Source organism: Orbicella faveolata, unplaced genomic scaffold, assembly GCF_042242905.1.
Source record: "Orbicella faveolata isolate gen_17 unplaced genomic scaffold, um_ofav_v1 contig_1, whole genome shotgun sequence".
In the NCBI taxonomy this organism is placed as follows: domain Eukaryota; kingdom Metazoa; phylum Cnidaria; class Anthozoa; order Scleractinia; family Merulinidae; genus Orbicella; species Orbicella faveolata.
The window spans coordinates 20,657,297-20,672,732 of record NW_028301536.1 but is presented as its reverse complement, the minus strand read 5'-3'; the positions used below and the strand labels follow the sequence as shown (position 1 = coordinate 20,672,732).

The 15,436-nt window shown below is 39.5% G+C and overlaps 1 protein-coding gene, 1 long non-coding RNA gene and 1 pseudogene across 3 annotated transcripts; 1 reads left to right on the top strand and 2 right to left on the bottom strand.

The window, feature by feature from the left end:
* The first annotated feature begins 21 nt into the window (after positions 1-21).
* LOC110066312 (alpha-L-fucosidase-like) lies at positions 22-6,840 on the top strand. Its single transcript, XM_089294961.1, has 8 exons — positions 22-2,117; positions 2,831-2,937; positions 3,120-3,250; positions 3,786-3,916; positions 4,845-4,945; positions 5,189-5,321; positions 5,852-6,022; positions 6,389-6,840. Exons 1-8 carry the CDS (start codon positions 1,786-1,788, stop codon positions 6,630-6,632), a joined length of 1,350 nt encoding a protein of 449 aa, XP_089151087.1. The 5' UTR covers positions 22-1,785; the 3' UTR covers positions 6,633-6,840.
* On the bottom strand, positions 3,461-5,965 carry LOC149118363 (uncharacterized). The gene is made up of 2 exons (XR_016208854.1): positions 5,833-5,965; positions 3,461-4,567 (listed from the first exon to the last, which is right to left on the bottom strand). It is a non-coding gene; the product is annotated as an uncharacterized LOC149118363 (long non-coding RNA).
* Positions 6,841-8,140: 1,300 nt separating the features above from the next.
* Positions 8,141-15,402, bottom strand: LOC110066311 (alpha-L-fucosidase-like; annotated as a pseudogene). The gene is made up of 7 exons (XR_016208850.1): positions 15,091-15,402; positions 14,536-15,002; positions 13,468-13,574; positions 13,160-13,204; positions 9,632-10,416; positions 8,983-9,152; positions 8,141-8,504 (listed from the first exon to the last, which is right to left on the bottom strand). The product of XR_016208850.1 is annotated as an alpha-L-fucosidase-like (transcript).
* Positions 15,403-15,436: the final 34 nt, after the last annotated feature.

Sequence of the window (15,436 nt, the reverse complement as noted above, 5' to 3'; positions counted from 1 at the left end):
GTAAGCGTTAACATAAAATATTTCACTTAAAGGTGTTTTATTCCAACTGTTATCCATAATTAATTTTCAACTTTCGAGTATTGAAAGTGCCCAGGGCTAATGAATTATTTATGATCTGCCCAACCGTGTAACCTGCATGCATTGGCGAAATATAAAGCTACAAAACTTCATCTCTATTTCCTAATAAGACTTTTTAAGGTCACGTCAAACGCAGAGGCTCAATTACCCCCTTGCATATAAAAAACAGACTTACTGCTCAATATGCCATTTGAATTCATAAAATTGCGGACTAGCCAGCTTTTCACCGATCAGGTGATTAATGTTGTTCACAGATCACTCTTCACGTGGGTGGGGTAGGGGGAGGAGGAGTGGAGCGGTAGGTATTGAGAAGATTACTAATGAGAACAAGTGAATATGTTTGTAAATGATGCAATGATGCTAGCCTATCTCTTAATCCCTAATCCATCCTCTTCCAGGGATGGCGGAGCCAGGGGGCTGGAATAGGGCGAGGGGGTGCCAGCAAAAAATAAGGAAAATAATAATTTTACAAATATCTCCAGATCCCCTACAAGTTAGCGCCTCTGGCGCTCACTTGTAAACCCCTCCCCCATTCAAAATATGCTCTGCCATCCCCTTCCTTTCCCCCTCTTCCCTCAACTCTTAAAATACGACTTATTAGATATTACCCCCTTACCCCTTATGGCCTTATGGCCAGTGATGGGGTCTAAAATAGTTTTAACATCCATCTTTCCTTGTGTGCCATGCATCTGTCACAATGTTTAGACAGACTGCGGTCATTCTTTGTAAGAGGGGAGCAATTATAAATTAATGTCGTTGTTCCTAGCGAAAGTAAGTTAACTGTGGCGACTTGCGATTGAACCAGGGCTATTACTCAAATATAAACAACTCGTGATGGCGTTAATGGGGGAACACTGCCTTGCGTTTGGTTAGCCCATGCGACTTCCGGCAATAGCGTGACAAAACAACCTCACTTATCTCCCCAGCACTACGAGCTGAATGACAGACAGCACGTGCTGGATTGGACAAGAGTATCGGTTAGCAAACGACGTTCAAAGGCGATGAAAAAACAACAAGCTTGGGGGAAGTCGCTGCGCAGACTTAACCGCACCACACAGGAGTGACCCCTTGTTTATTATGCAGGAATACATGACCAACCTCGTCTCCAAAGGGAGGGAGGGAGGGAAAATTAAACGATAGATTTACAATAAGTAATAGCTACGTTGCTTAGACGAACTCAGAATGGACTCTGAACAGTTTTCCGAGCTTTTATATGGAGGCGTTCGTCTGCTTGTAAGCCAGTAGAAAAGGCTGTACTACCGAACAGCTTACCCTAACACGTGTAACATCTTAAACATGAATAGTGCTTTAATGCTTTGCACCAATGCTATGGTATGTTATAACGTTCAGAAGATAACAAAGCTACAATGTTTTAGGTTTAGCTACAATAACGCTTACAGTTTGTTGACCTTTGGAATACAACTGCTCAATAGCTCTATAGAAAGTGATGCCGCCATGAACGGCTCTTTCAGAATGTACGTCGCGCTCCATTAACTATATTTTACTGGCGTGACAGTAAAATCTCATTTAAAGTGTAATAGAGTTTTTTTTCTAAAATTACCAATATTTTTATTATTTTGCATCTCTATACATGTCACTATTATACCTGAGTCCCCTGACCATCCCTCCCTCCAACTGGAGCATTAACTACATCTAAAGGTGAATACATGTAACGGCTAAAACTGTATAACTTTTGTAGAGCAAGTCATGATTTGCAAGGTGTTAACTGTCACTGCACTGCTCTCCTTGGTATTGGCTCAATATCAACCAACATGGCAGTCACTGGACTCACGCCCCCTGCCCTCTTGGTATGATGAGGCCAAATTTGGTATTTTCATGCATTGGGGGGTGTACTCTGTGCCAAGTTTTGGATCTGAGTGGTTTTGGTATCGCTGGAAAACTGGGGAGCCTGCTTTTGTAGAGTTCATGAAGAAGAACTATCCACCCAACTTCCAGTATGCTGATTTTGCTCCAATGTTCAAGGCAGAAGTTTTTGATCCTAATATTTGGGCAGAGTTACTGAGCATGTCTGGAGCAAGGTAATGTTCATGAGATGATAATTATGAGTTATTTAAGTACATTGATTGAAAAAAAAAAAAATCACAAAATATTGAACATTGTTTAACACTGGTGGTAAAACTTGATCAGCACTTGTGCTCTGTTGGATCAAGGTAGATTGTGATCAGACCAAAAAATAAGAAACTCTAAGGACAACTGCAAAGATTGGCCAAACAACATGAGAGGCCTAGTGGTAGTTATTGGTTATGTTGTGATTAAAATGTTGGACTCATTGACTAGTCAGAGTTCCAGCATTTGACCCATAGCCACTGCTATTTGTGCCAGTGACTTTCCTCTCACTGTGCCTTGTTTTACACTGCTGTAAATTTCTTTTGACACTGTTATTAATGTTGCCCACCTTTCAGTGGTTTTTAAGTCTACCAACAGACCTAGAGAAGGCTCCCAAGGCAGTGTGCTCCCTGTTGTCATTAATCAATGTTTAGCTTTCAAGAGTGACTACAAATTTTTGCCCTGCCTTCTCTTTTAGCAAGAAAAGGCCCACCTTCACTAATGTGGGGAACCTCTGTAACAGCTTGTGAAACCACCCAGTCTTCCAATTCAGTTTAATAAACAATTGGATTAATCCAGATCAATGGACCACCATTTGATTGTCATAAGGGCCTCTTCATCTCAGTGGGTATGGTGATATAAATTATATGATTCATACAGTACACGTGGTTGTTATAAATTTTAGATATGTAGTGCTGACCAGTAAACATCATGAAGGATGGACAAACTGGAGATCAAATGTATCATGGAACTGGAACTCTGTTGACAATGGACCACATAGGGATCTAGTGGGTATGTGCAACATATGGATGTATTAATTGTTCCAGAAAATATTCCAGATCCCTTGTTTATGAAAGCTTTCATTTTTGAGAACCCAACTCCCTCTGAATTTCTGTATTGACCTCCCTTTATGAGAGCACTTTTGAGGATATATGATACCAATAATGAGTAACATTTGATCTCTCCATTTGCAGGTGAACTTGCCCAAGCTGTCCGAAAGAATACCAACCTGGCATTTGGATTGTATCACTCACTTTTTGAATGGTTTAATCCTTTGTACTTGAAAGACCAAGCCAACAGTTACCATACTCAAGATTATGTCAAGGTTGCTGATTTCTTTTTCACGTCATGTTATGTAACATTTGTAACTGCAGTTTAATTAGTTAAACTTTTGACAATAGTGAAAATATCACGTGGAAAACTTTCTGTGAGAGTCATTTGCATCCAATTTTGTTGATTGGTTGATCAGATAATATATTGCCCCCCCCCCCCCCCCCCCAATGCCAATGGCTTGCAAACTGAACCTGAAATATGCATACTTAGACAAATGAACTTTAATACAAATTATTATATAGAAAAGTACCACAATTGGTCTTAAAAGGTTGATCATATGACCACAACTAAAAGTACACTCAGGTAGTAAAGCGATCATGTATCATAAATCAATAATGGTTATGCAATCAAGTTACAAAATCAAAGACATTTACACTAAAAATATTTTTCTGTTGATCAAGTGAGTTACTGTATAACTTGTACTATCCGACTGCGCATGGATACATTTTTCTGTGTACTAGCCACTGGCTGCAGCTGCTAATTTTTTTTTCTCAAATATCATAGGAAATGTTTTATAACATTTTTAGGAGGTGCTCTTACCTGAGCTCTATGATTTAGTCAACACATACAAGCCAGAATACATATGGTCTGATGGAGCTGTGGGACCAGACACCTACTGGACAAGTAGAGAGTTCCTTGCCTGGCTTTACAATGAAAGGTGACAGCTGAGAAAGTACTGTGTCTCTATCTTAATCATCATGAGCTTTCTAATATAAATGACCTGCTCCTCATCATCACACACTAACTAAACATTGCATGGCGACTGTCAAGACTGTATGGTACAATACAAGGCTTATTATGCTCATCAAACTTTTCAGTTGGAGTTTTGTGAAACCAGTGCCAAAGTAATCACTGGCCAACCACAAAGCACTTTCTCAATAATTCAGTGTAGGGATTATTAAAGCAAATACTTGCAATCAGTTTGATTATCATGATCATCATTTGCCCATTTTCCTAGTGGAGAATCAGGCTGTAGGCTCTCTGGGCTGTACTCTCTCTGGGCTGTAGGCTCTCTGGGCTGTAGGCTCTCTGGGCTGTAAGCTCTCTGGGCTGTAAGCTCTCTGGGCTGTAGGTTCTCTGGGCTGTAGGTTCTCTGGGCTGTAGGTTCTCTGGGCTCTAGGGACTCTGGGCTGTAGGCTCTCTGGGCCGTAAGCTCTATGGGCTGTAGGTTCTCTGGGTTGTAGGCTCAATGGCCTGTAGGCTCTGTAGGCTGTAGGCTCCCTGTCCTCTACAGCTGATGCTGACACTCCTCAGGTTCATAGCCCTTTCTCCTTAAGTTCCCTTTCCACTATTGTAGCCAGCCTGAAGCCTGAGAAAACAGGTATGATTGAGTCACAATCGGTGTGTTTTTTTCATCCAATTGGATGAGGAAGTGGCCCAAGTTTATGAAACTATTTCTTAAATATAGTAATGTAAAACGAACGTAGATGGGAATTACTTTCAACACTGAAGTGAAAACAGCCCTAATAAAGATATATTAGGGGGGATGGGGGAGTTTTCTTAAAAATTGATAAAATCTTTTGTTTCACGTAACTGAGAATTTATTTCATTGATAAGTCTTGTTTTTTGTTCAACATATTTTATAACCCTGTAAAAGACACTGTTGTTACTAATGACCGTTGGTGTAGTAATGGCTGTTCTTGCCACCATGGTGACGTGTACACATGCAATGATCGCTATAATCCTGGTGCGTTACAACTTTATCCTGCTAATCCTGTTCCACCTTTAAGAGAACACGTGCCAAAAGTTCTGAGATGATGATAACAAACCAGAATCATTAATGGTTCTTCCCCTCCCCCCTAAAAAAAAAAGCGGTCGGAGTTTTACCGTATCAAATGCAAAGCCGCACGGCTCATGATCTTATTTCACTGTCTACGTGTTTACACATACGTGCTTACACATTGCCACGTATAAATATGTTGTTCCTTAGGTAAACTTCAGAATCATAAATGGGAAAATGTTATGACTGTGGACAAGTTGTCTTGGGGCTACAGACGAAATGCAGACATTATGGATTATCTGACCATTGAGGAGTTGTTATATCAGCTTGTATCGACGGTCAGGTTAGGAAATAAGCATCACATCAGTATAGGTAATCCAGTATCCCTCTCTGGTAGCTAACCAGGTTCAAAAATTTCTAGTCTTATTGTTTGTTATTTTTTAAAATTGGCGTTATTATCATGTCTGTAAGTTCTGTACATCTACTTTTTTTCCTGGCATCATGAATGGCAGATTTGCACGATGTCGTTATTTGACTACAACTACCTGAATTCCATTCGTTTTTTCGTTGTTATTTAAATTTTGAATTCCCAGTGGGGTTTGAATAACAATTGCCCTAATTAACATAAGAAACAGAAAAAGTGAAGGATTCTGGTAGTTGTAGTCAAATGATGCCATTATGCAAATCGCCTATTCTTTCACACAACCCAGAGGATTAGACGTCCAGCAATGTCCAATCGACTTGAAAAATATAAAGCAAACGATATCTTGTAATGAACGTTTAGGTTAACGAAGTTACGTTAGATGCGCTTTAGGAGCCTTTGGGAGCTATCGGGGGTCGTTGTTTGTACTTACCCGGCATTAATCTCTATAGCTGTGGAGGAAATCTGCTGATGAATGTTGGCCCCATTGCAGATGGAAGGATAATACCCGCATTTGAGGAGCGTCTGCTGCAGATGGGACAATGGCTGTCTGTGAACGGTGAAGCTATTTATAGCACCAAACCATGGAGGGCTCAAAACGACACTGTTAACGAACATGTCTGGTTAGTTTGCTGTGAAGTATTTAGCAATTTAGATTCTAATGGTGAGCGTTTTTTTTTTTTCCATCAATGGAAAGAGTAGCCTAAAAAATCTCAAAATCAATAATTCATCAAGTTGAAACAGGGAATGAAGAGTGCGACGGTGTTTGGATATCTGATTTTTTACGATTTCATTTCTCAGTTTTCTCCTTAGTTTTAGTTTCATTTGAGAAGATATATACCAAACACTCAAGACCTTGTCTGACCACATTTCCAAACACTTCGAAGCTTTTCAAAACTACTTCACTACGCGTCGTATTTTCAACTCTCTACTCGGTGTTTGGAGCTCTGGTTCGATGTAGTGGTCATTGTTTCTTTCATTATTTCCAGGTACACCTCCAAGAATGGTACCGTGTACGCCATTACCCTGCAGTGGCCGTTCACCGGTGTACTCACTCTCGGAGCTCCCATCTCCACTGACAACACTCAAGTTACCATGTTAGGTTATGAAGGAAAGTTCGTTTGGAAGCCAGCGACCGACAAAGGCGGCCTAATAGTTACAGTTCCTTGCATTCCTACCAACATACTGAAGTCTAAATGGGCCTGGGTTTTTAAGCTGGAATATGTTCACTAAATCCGCGTAGCTTGGGTTTCGTGACCTGCGATCAACGTGAAAACATTTGTTTTTCTTGGATTCAACTATCACCAAAATGTTTCCGTTGTAGGGGTGATTTCTATGTGATCTTGTGCTGGCTTCGTGATACTTGTAGGATTTTACAGCTTGTAACACTGAGACTCGAAATAAAGGAGAAAACAAAAAGATAGGAGTTTTGAAGAGCAAAGTTTGTCTCTTGTTATTTGTTTTTGTATGATATTGTGCAATGCATGAAACCGCTAGCGGTCATGCCCAATATGCCGGTCTATCTTGTGTGAACTTAAATTTCTGTTATTTTAGCACAGTGTCAGTCGCACCAATCCGAGCAGAAGGAGCTCTTTTGAATTATAGTGGAAACCCGTTAATCCGGTCATCAACGGACCAAACAAAACTGGCAGTATTAACGGGGTTCTTTGGATAAGAAAAAAGAGTGACTGGCTTTTGTTCGGGGCAGAATAAAGTGGTTGTAATAACGAGGTGGCCGTAGCGGGGTTCCACTGTAATATGTAATGACGTCACTCTCAGCGCGGAGGTCTCGTCTGTTAGTCTTCCAACAAAGCTAACTTCTCTTAAATCCATCGAACTTCTGTTAAAGTTAAGCACTCATTCCCATGTGCCACGCAGCCATATTACTGATCGATCAGGTATTGGGAATGTCAAATGAGAAGGGAAGATGGATCATAATCTGCGTTTGGTGGTTTGGTTAACATCATGCCCGGGTTATAAACGTAACTCTAAGGGTGTGTTTCTTAGGGGGGCTGGATCAGAATCAGTGATCCAAGATCATTCGGATCATGCCAATGAATCCATGCCAAGAGTGGTTTCTTTGGTTCTGTTAATAGTTTTGATGGGTGACCATGATGTGACTGATCTTGAATTACTCATCTTGATCCAGATCACCCCGAAGGAACACACTCTAAGGCAGTTCCTCGCTATCTAAGCAATTCTGTTTCATGAGTGTTTCCCGGGGTATTTAGCCATCCAAATGCAAAATGGAAAAAAAAACGATATCGTTCTCAGCCTGAAGCATCAGTCGGTTTCCTTGCACTCCTTTTGGGCAACAAACACAGGGTAAGATTGAGGTAGCCTGTGTACATCCGTCCCCTCCGAGGGACATGACCGATTTACCATAGGGACAGTATGTGTTGATCGTTGCAACCATAGTACTGATCGATCAGGTCCCCCCCACTGGGGTTTGATTTCTCGGTACATTTCATTTGTATTCTATTCGGATAAATCAGGACCTCTGGAAGAGTATGTTCAGCCCCGCATTTCTTAGTATTTTTCTGCGGTACTTTCTATATCGTATATTGAGCGATAAGGTAGTGACATTCACTACTAAAATTTGATTGAGGCCAGAATTGGGATAGAAAACAAAGCTAAATCACCCTTGTAGATGGCTGTGATCACGAAATCTTCATTTCGTCTGTCGACAGGCCTGGCTTGAATTCTGGCGAGGAGCGAATTGTGGAAATCAAACATACTAATTTCAAAGATGTCAAAAATGACATGTTTATTAACAACTAGCCTCCCCCCTCCCCCCCACAATCTAACCAACATTTCTTCCCTTCCCTAATTAAAACAATCCAGTTTATCTTTGGCAACATCTATTTCACTTTTCTCAGTTTTAGTACCCAGGCCCACTTAGATGGAAGTTTGTTCACGGGGGAAGCAGGCACGGTGACAAGTATGCTGCCCTTGTTAGTAGCTGGCTTCCTAACGAACTTTCTTTGATGACCTAACATAGTAATTTGGGTTTCTCCTAAGGAAACTGGAGCTCCGAGAATGAGTTAATCGGTAGTTGGCCACTCAAGGACAATGGTGTACACAGCATCAGCTTTGGAGGTGAACCTGGGAAAAATTCAAGAGGAAATTAGATATGAATAAAGAAGAACAAAATGAACAAAATGAGGAATGTAAACTAAATTGGAGAAAAATTTAGGTTTGTCCACTTAATAGTGTGGGATGCCACAGGTATCCCTATTGTCACACTATTGTCATTGGCTCGTGTCCGATTTTATCCCACACATGTACCATATGGGTACCTATTTTTTATTTTTACAAGACCCCACCTGCCACGAGGCTTAAAATTCTAAGATCATCATCATCATCTAGTATACTTATCAGCCGTTTAATTTGGGTCGAGCCAAATATCAACTGCTGAGGGAGAAAACAACCAATCCCAGACACTTCTATCTCTCTTATGCTACGTCATCAGGGTGGATCTCTTTCACCGTACAACAAGAGAGTGCTATTTACTAGGGATATATAACACCAAACTCTTGGAGGTTGCTGGCTAGTTCTATTGGAAGCTAAAATGACTACACACCAGACATGTTTGTTAATGGTGTCATTCTGAGCTCTCCAAGGTTTAGTGCTGTAAATAGCTTCACCATTCACTGACAGCCACTCTCCCATCTGCAGCAAACTTTCCTGAAATATTGGCACAATACTTCCATCTCCTGTTGGGCCAACGTTCTGACCATGTTTCCACCACAGCTAGTCAAAAAAGCTTGTAATCAGAATTGCTGAAATATTGCCACATTTTTGCTGATCAAATGTCATGCTCAAGAAGTGTTTGTAAGAGAGGGGATACTTATTTGAGAGGGGAGAGGCTTATTTGAGGGGGGGGGGGGGATTCAAAACAGGATTTCTGATATGAAAAGTACAATATTATTGTAACAGTCTTAAGTTGAAAAAGGCTGAGATAACATCCACCCAGGTACTTCAGGAAATGCAGAGCTTTAAGGCTTTGTTGAAAACTTGATGCTCTGTTAAACTATACATTCCCCACTGGTGGATCTAAGGGAGGGGGCCTGGGCCCCACACTTTTGTTAAGGAAATTTAAAACCCAGGGGAAAGATCTCCAAAGGTTTTCTCATTTTTTTACAGAATGCATTGAAAGCAACTCCACCTTTTCTGAGCACATCTGATTCTAAAGTACGCTTCTACAGTCACTGTAGTGTTTTGATTTTTACCTGACTGCGGAAACCAACTGGAATAAGAGTTCATTCATGTCTAAAACATCCTCCATTGACATATCTCATCTGAAGCCCCAGGATTGCCTGTCAACAGTCACGGCATTCTCCCATTTATGTTTCTTGAGTGTACCTAATAAAAAACATTGAAACACTGAATTTCACTCAAGGAAAACTGGTGTGCTATGAGTTCTAGTGTATATCTACAGTTCTCCAGCATAAAGCAACTTGGGGGGACTATACAAAAAAAAAACATTCTTTTTAAAAGTTTCAATACCATTTGATTCTCTAATATGATTAGGTAAACCATTCCATTCATCAACAATACGTTAAAAAAACTATATATTTTGAGACCATGACCAATGTATGACCAAGACCTGGCTTTTCTATCAAATCCACATGCAAGCCTGATCCAACATTTTGTAATTCCGAGCCTTGAATATACCAGGCACATGCAAATATATTTAGGTAGAAAATATCATTTTGTGTTGGCATAGTATGGTCCAGTATGGAGTAGATTTGGCCAAACATGGAGTGCTTTTAACCAGTACACATAAATAATGCATTAAAAGAAAAGGACAGATCAGAAATACTAAGTAAACTTAGTCATTAGTTTATATAGAACATGTACTATACAGGAGCCCTAACTTGCACCTTTCATTATACAGCCATGTTAGGAACTCACGACTCCCCCAGTATGTATCAGGTCTGTGTGGGCCATCTGCATATAAATAGTCAGCCTTGGATGTATTGATCGAGTCATACAGCGCTGGCATCAGCACTTCCTATGGACAACAAATGTGCAAACATTGCATGTCTCCCATACTTTAACCTCTGTAAAATTCTCCAATTTTGCAGAGCTATACCTTCGCTATTTATGAAGACATGACTTTCAAATTTGACCATTTTAAAAGGTGACAAAGTGATCTCTCCAGAGGCTGGTATCAATAGGCTTCATTGATTATCTGGCCTGTAAGTCAACATCAAAAAATACTGTGACAAAGGTCTGTTCTTCTCAACCCTCCAAGTTGCGACCATTTTAGTCGCCATGGTGACTAGAATTTTGGAGCTGGCGACTAAATTAGAACGCAAGTCGCCAGCTCGGCGACTAAAATTAACGTGACCTGTGCGTCAGGAGCTTGAGCGGACTATCATTCAGAGCGAAAAGAAAAACGTTCTGAGCATTAAGAATTCACTTTGCAAAGCTAGTTGTTGTGGGATTTTAACCAACAGAAATGGAGACTGAATAAAATGAAATGTTACATGGTAAACAAAGATCAAGGAATTGCATTTAGTCGAGCTTGGGACGTGACGAAATTCGTTCCACTCGACTGAACTTTGGCACATGACAATTTTACCTGGAAGCGTGAGACAACACACGCAATCTGGTCATTTGCCATCGAAAAGAAGAGGAATTGCAAAAGCTTGGAAAGCTCGACGGTACAGGATCCACAATATATTTGAGATACATCCAGATGTATTTGAGAAACGTATTTTGTTTCAGTGGACACGAAAATACTTGACTTTACAGCAGACTTGATAACACAAGCACAGGGGATTCTATAAATAATAAAACTGTGATGAAAAGCGGCTCGCAGTTGTAAATAAATTTCACTTGTGTGAACGAACCTGGGTTTATTTTTAAATTGTCAAAGATTTCATCAATAAAAAATATCCGTCTTAGTGATTGCCCTAAAACTTGTGAAAGTATTTTCGCGTTGAGTATTCGCATTCCGCGGTTCGCATATTAAATAGGCCCTTTGCAGCTAAGCCATCACGTGACCTACTTTTCATAAAATTATGGGTTATAACTTAACAAATGCCAGAAATGGAAAAAGCATGTCGAAAATATCAAAATGGCCAAGTTTGAGGCCCCCATCATTAAGGAATGAGATTTTATGACAGTCTGAATTTTTAAAAGAATAAGAAGATTTGTATGGAAAAAGTTGTTGGAGAGCAAGGTCTTGCTCTCCAGCAACATTTTCCATACAAATCCTCTAAATTTTCCGAAAATTCAAGCTGTCGTATAAACTTACTCTTTAATGCCAGGGGCCTCAAACTTGGCCATTTTGGTATTTTCGATGCGCTCTTTCCATTTCTGGCATTCTTTAAGTTATAGCCCATAATATGAAAATTTCTAGGAAAAAATTTGGTCACGTTACCCCAGCTGCAAAGGGCCTATTCAAAACGACAAACAATTTGAGGTTGAACTTTTCTGTCCATTTCAATACAGTTTTTAATTTGCAGATGAAGTTTTATATCGTTTGTTTCTTCAAGCGGAAAACGAGGTTGAACATTTAAAAAAGATCATAAGCGATAAGATAAAAATAGTGTTCACTTTATGGTCTCAGCAAGAATTTGATGCCACCTTGATAAACATTGGAAAACTTTCCGCCATTCAGCTGCGAATGAGGCTATCTTATTTTAACTTGGTATAATCTGTGTCGTTTGCACTGCTCCTGTTGTGTGAATTATAAATGATATACACAAATATTTCTGTGTTTTGTGAAGCAACTTTTTTTCTTAATTTTCATCAAATATTTTCGCAGGAAAAATGGCAGTAAACATACGTTTCATTCATACATGCTCACGTTTTTTGATGGTTGATTTCACAACCAGCGCCAGCAGTGAAGGAATGATTCAAATCCTCAAAAAGATCAAGAAGACCATTTCTTCAATCTGAAGTCCATACCACACGTGGTTGCCAAGTTTTAATGCAGAAATATGGATTTCTGTGTGCTGGCTGTAGACTTGTAAATATGTGTCACTAGTATAGATTAAAAACAAAAAAAACTTTATTTCATAGCATGAAAGTTTGAATTGTTTGGGGTGCTCAAGTCATTCCTAAGTTACCATTTAAGTGTGACTATAAAATATTAAAAACTCAAGCAAGAGTTTATAATGAAGATAGTCTGAACCTTTGGCTTTTGATATTTGTGGTGTCACTTGTAAATCGATGGAGCTATTTGAAGGCATGTACATTTGCATTATTATAATCATTGTAAAAGATTTATTGAAAGTGAAAGCCAATCAATTTAAAATGACTGAATGAGAACTGTGATCAACTCACAACACTGTTGCAATAATATAGTACTTTTTCATTGTGATCAGAAACTATTTCATTTGATCATCAATAATTCCAATAAAAGCATATTTGAATCAACATTAGGTAGTTCTTTCACTGAACGGGACTTCAATTTACTTGGTGGTTCAAGGAAAATGTTATTTAATAATACAGTTAGATGATAATAAGATTATTATTTATTATTAATTAATTATTAATTTACGCATATATTTTGGCGACTAAAATTTTTCACTGGCAACCAAACCTGAACAGTCAGTGGCCAAATGGCCACTAAGGAAAAAAGTTAACTTGGAGGGTTGTCTTCTACATAAAAAAATTAATTAACATACACTAGACACTCAGTGTAATAATTATTACATTTACATAATCCTGAGTAGTGAAATTATTTGCAAAATCCTTCATGCAAAAAGGAAGAAACCACTCATACAGTGAATGGTACAAACCAAGTGTGATATTTGTATTTTTCCTTATGGCTTGTGAAAATTCACCTGAAACATAAATGTTTGGTGTCATGAAGATTTAAACTACCAGGATGTGACAGATGCATTTACATGAAATAAAAAATATCAGATTATGTGGCAATTCTCACCCTCTCCTTAGTTTGTCTCGAGACAGGAAGGAGAATTTTACCATAGATCAGAGCATACACTATTGGAAATGCTCATTATCAACTAGAATTTTGTAATCATATCAGTGTCAAACTGAAAAAAAATTGTGGCAAAATGGACCATGCAGTGCATAATGACCTTACCCACAAGATCCCTGTGAGGTCCATTGTCAACAGAGTTCCAGTTCCATGATACGTTTGACCTCTAATTTGTCCATCCTTCATGATGTTTACTAGTGAGGACTACATATCTGTTAATAAAGACATCAATAATTTCAACTCATTATTAGGGCAAAGATTTCTGTCTCAAATGAATGCATGCTTTACATACCTTATTGAGAGTCCCCATTGGGGCTTTTCAGGAACAATAACTTTAAAATTTACAAATTATAATACAACCATCAATCTAGACATTAAAATGATGAAAATCATTTTAATTCTCAATTAGTCCACTTTATATGGTCAATTAACCCATTAAATGGTTAAATTGAAGTACCCATTATAATAGTATGAACAGAGGTCCCGACCCTTAATTCTTGGTTAAGTAAAGGCTGTGACTGTCACGCAACCCTTAGCCTGTGGGGAAATATTTCAGAGAAAGGGCCAAAACTGGACTATGCCTGGAAAGCACTATCAGATTGTGTTGTATTCTCAGTTGAGCAAAACAATCTACATTTAAAAAGCTGTTTTGATGTGGGGGTATGATAGGTACTGTACTTGGCAGTCTGTAGACAGATCCCAGACTTGCTGAACATATGAATGACATGACATACATGGGTCAATTCAACTGCCTCCTGACAGCTGGTTATTCAAATAACACACCAACAGTGACATCTGAAAGCTCAGGTAGAGGCAAGTGCTCCAAAAGTTATCTGCGCCAAATCAGCATTTTACATCTAGATCACCAGAGACTGGCCTTATTAAAGAAAACATAATATCTGGATTTGGATTTTCCAGAAAATATCCACTACATTCCCTCTCCATCAGAAGGTTTTCAGATTTGAACCCCTTATCCTCTGCCCAAGAAATTTAACTTCCTTTTACAAGTTTGGTTTTTGAGACCCCTATCCCAGTAGAATTTCTGATGACCCTCCAAGAGATACTGAGGAAATGTTTCTAGTACTGCAAATTGTGCAAGTACAATGTCAGCTCAGAAATGCAAAATTAAAACACTGGAAAGCCAACCTAAGTTATGTCTTTTGTCTATCAAACCTTGCTCCAGACTTGCCCAGCAACCTGGCCCAAGTGTCAGGGATGAAAAATTCAGCTTTGAACTTTGGTGCAAAGTCGGCATATTCAAAGTTTGGTGGGTAATTCTGCTTCATAAATTCCACATAGCTTGGTATCTGGTTATGTTTCCAGCGGTACCAAAACCACTCAGATCCAAAACTTGGCACAGAGCACACCCCCCAGTGTATGAAAATACCAAACTTGGCCTCATCATACCAAGGGAGGGGACGTGAGTCCAGCGACTCCCATGTTGGCTTTTACTGAGCTGATCCGTGGTCCAAGAAGGATAGAGCAATTAAGACTGCTATACAACGAATCATTTCTGACTGCAACCCCTTCGGAATACCCCGAGACTTTTAGCCTGTCTGCTTGCTGCTGCCAGCTGCTTTGAGAGACGGCTCGAGACGGCACTACTTTCCCGAGTCTGTCTGATCGAACTTCTCGGAAATCTACAAATAGGGACAATAAAGTAACTCTATGAGTTAAAGTTCAGTTGCCGTCGAAATACAACAAACTGTAGACTAGATAATGACTTACCAGTCTAGAGAGTGGAATACAAAAAAGACAACTCAGCCGCACATCAGAGAACAAGTCAGAAGTGATGAAGGGGCACGCGCACGTTGTACAATATTTCCACAGAACTCACAAGGGGGTCTCTGTCCGCAGTAAAAGTACTTGGCATCATTTCGCTCTTGAAAAGGTCCAGACGTTGCTTGTGTCATCTTTTCGAAAATTTAGTCACAAAAACCCCATTCAGAAATTCGAATTCTGTATAAAATTATGCTTCAAAAAACCCCTAGTTCCAGCTTTTTCTCGGCCAATCGCTGAGCGGGTGCATCCTCACCGACCCCACCCTTATTGTCCTCTTGGCAGTGATTTCATG

Bases quoted from the DNA above. Each gene is read 5' to 3' on its own strand.
- LOC110066312 (XM_089294961.1), top strand. From the start codon at position 1,786: ATGATTTGCAAGGTGTTAACTGTCACTGCACTGCTCTCCTTGGTATTG. The intron at 3,917-4,844 runs GTGACAGCTGAG...CATATTTTATAA, and splicing joins GCCTGGCTTTACAATGAAAG to CCCTGTAAAAGACACTGTTG. The intron at 5,322-5,851 runs GTTAGGAAATAA...TAATCTCTATAG, and splicing joins CAGCTTGTATCGACGGTCAG to CTGTGGAGGAAATCTGCTGA.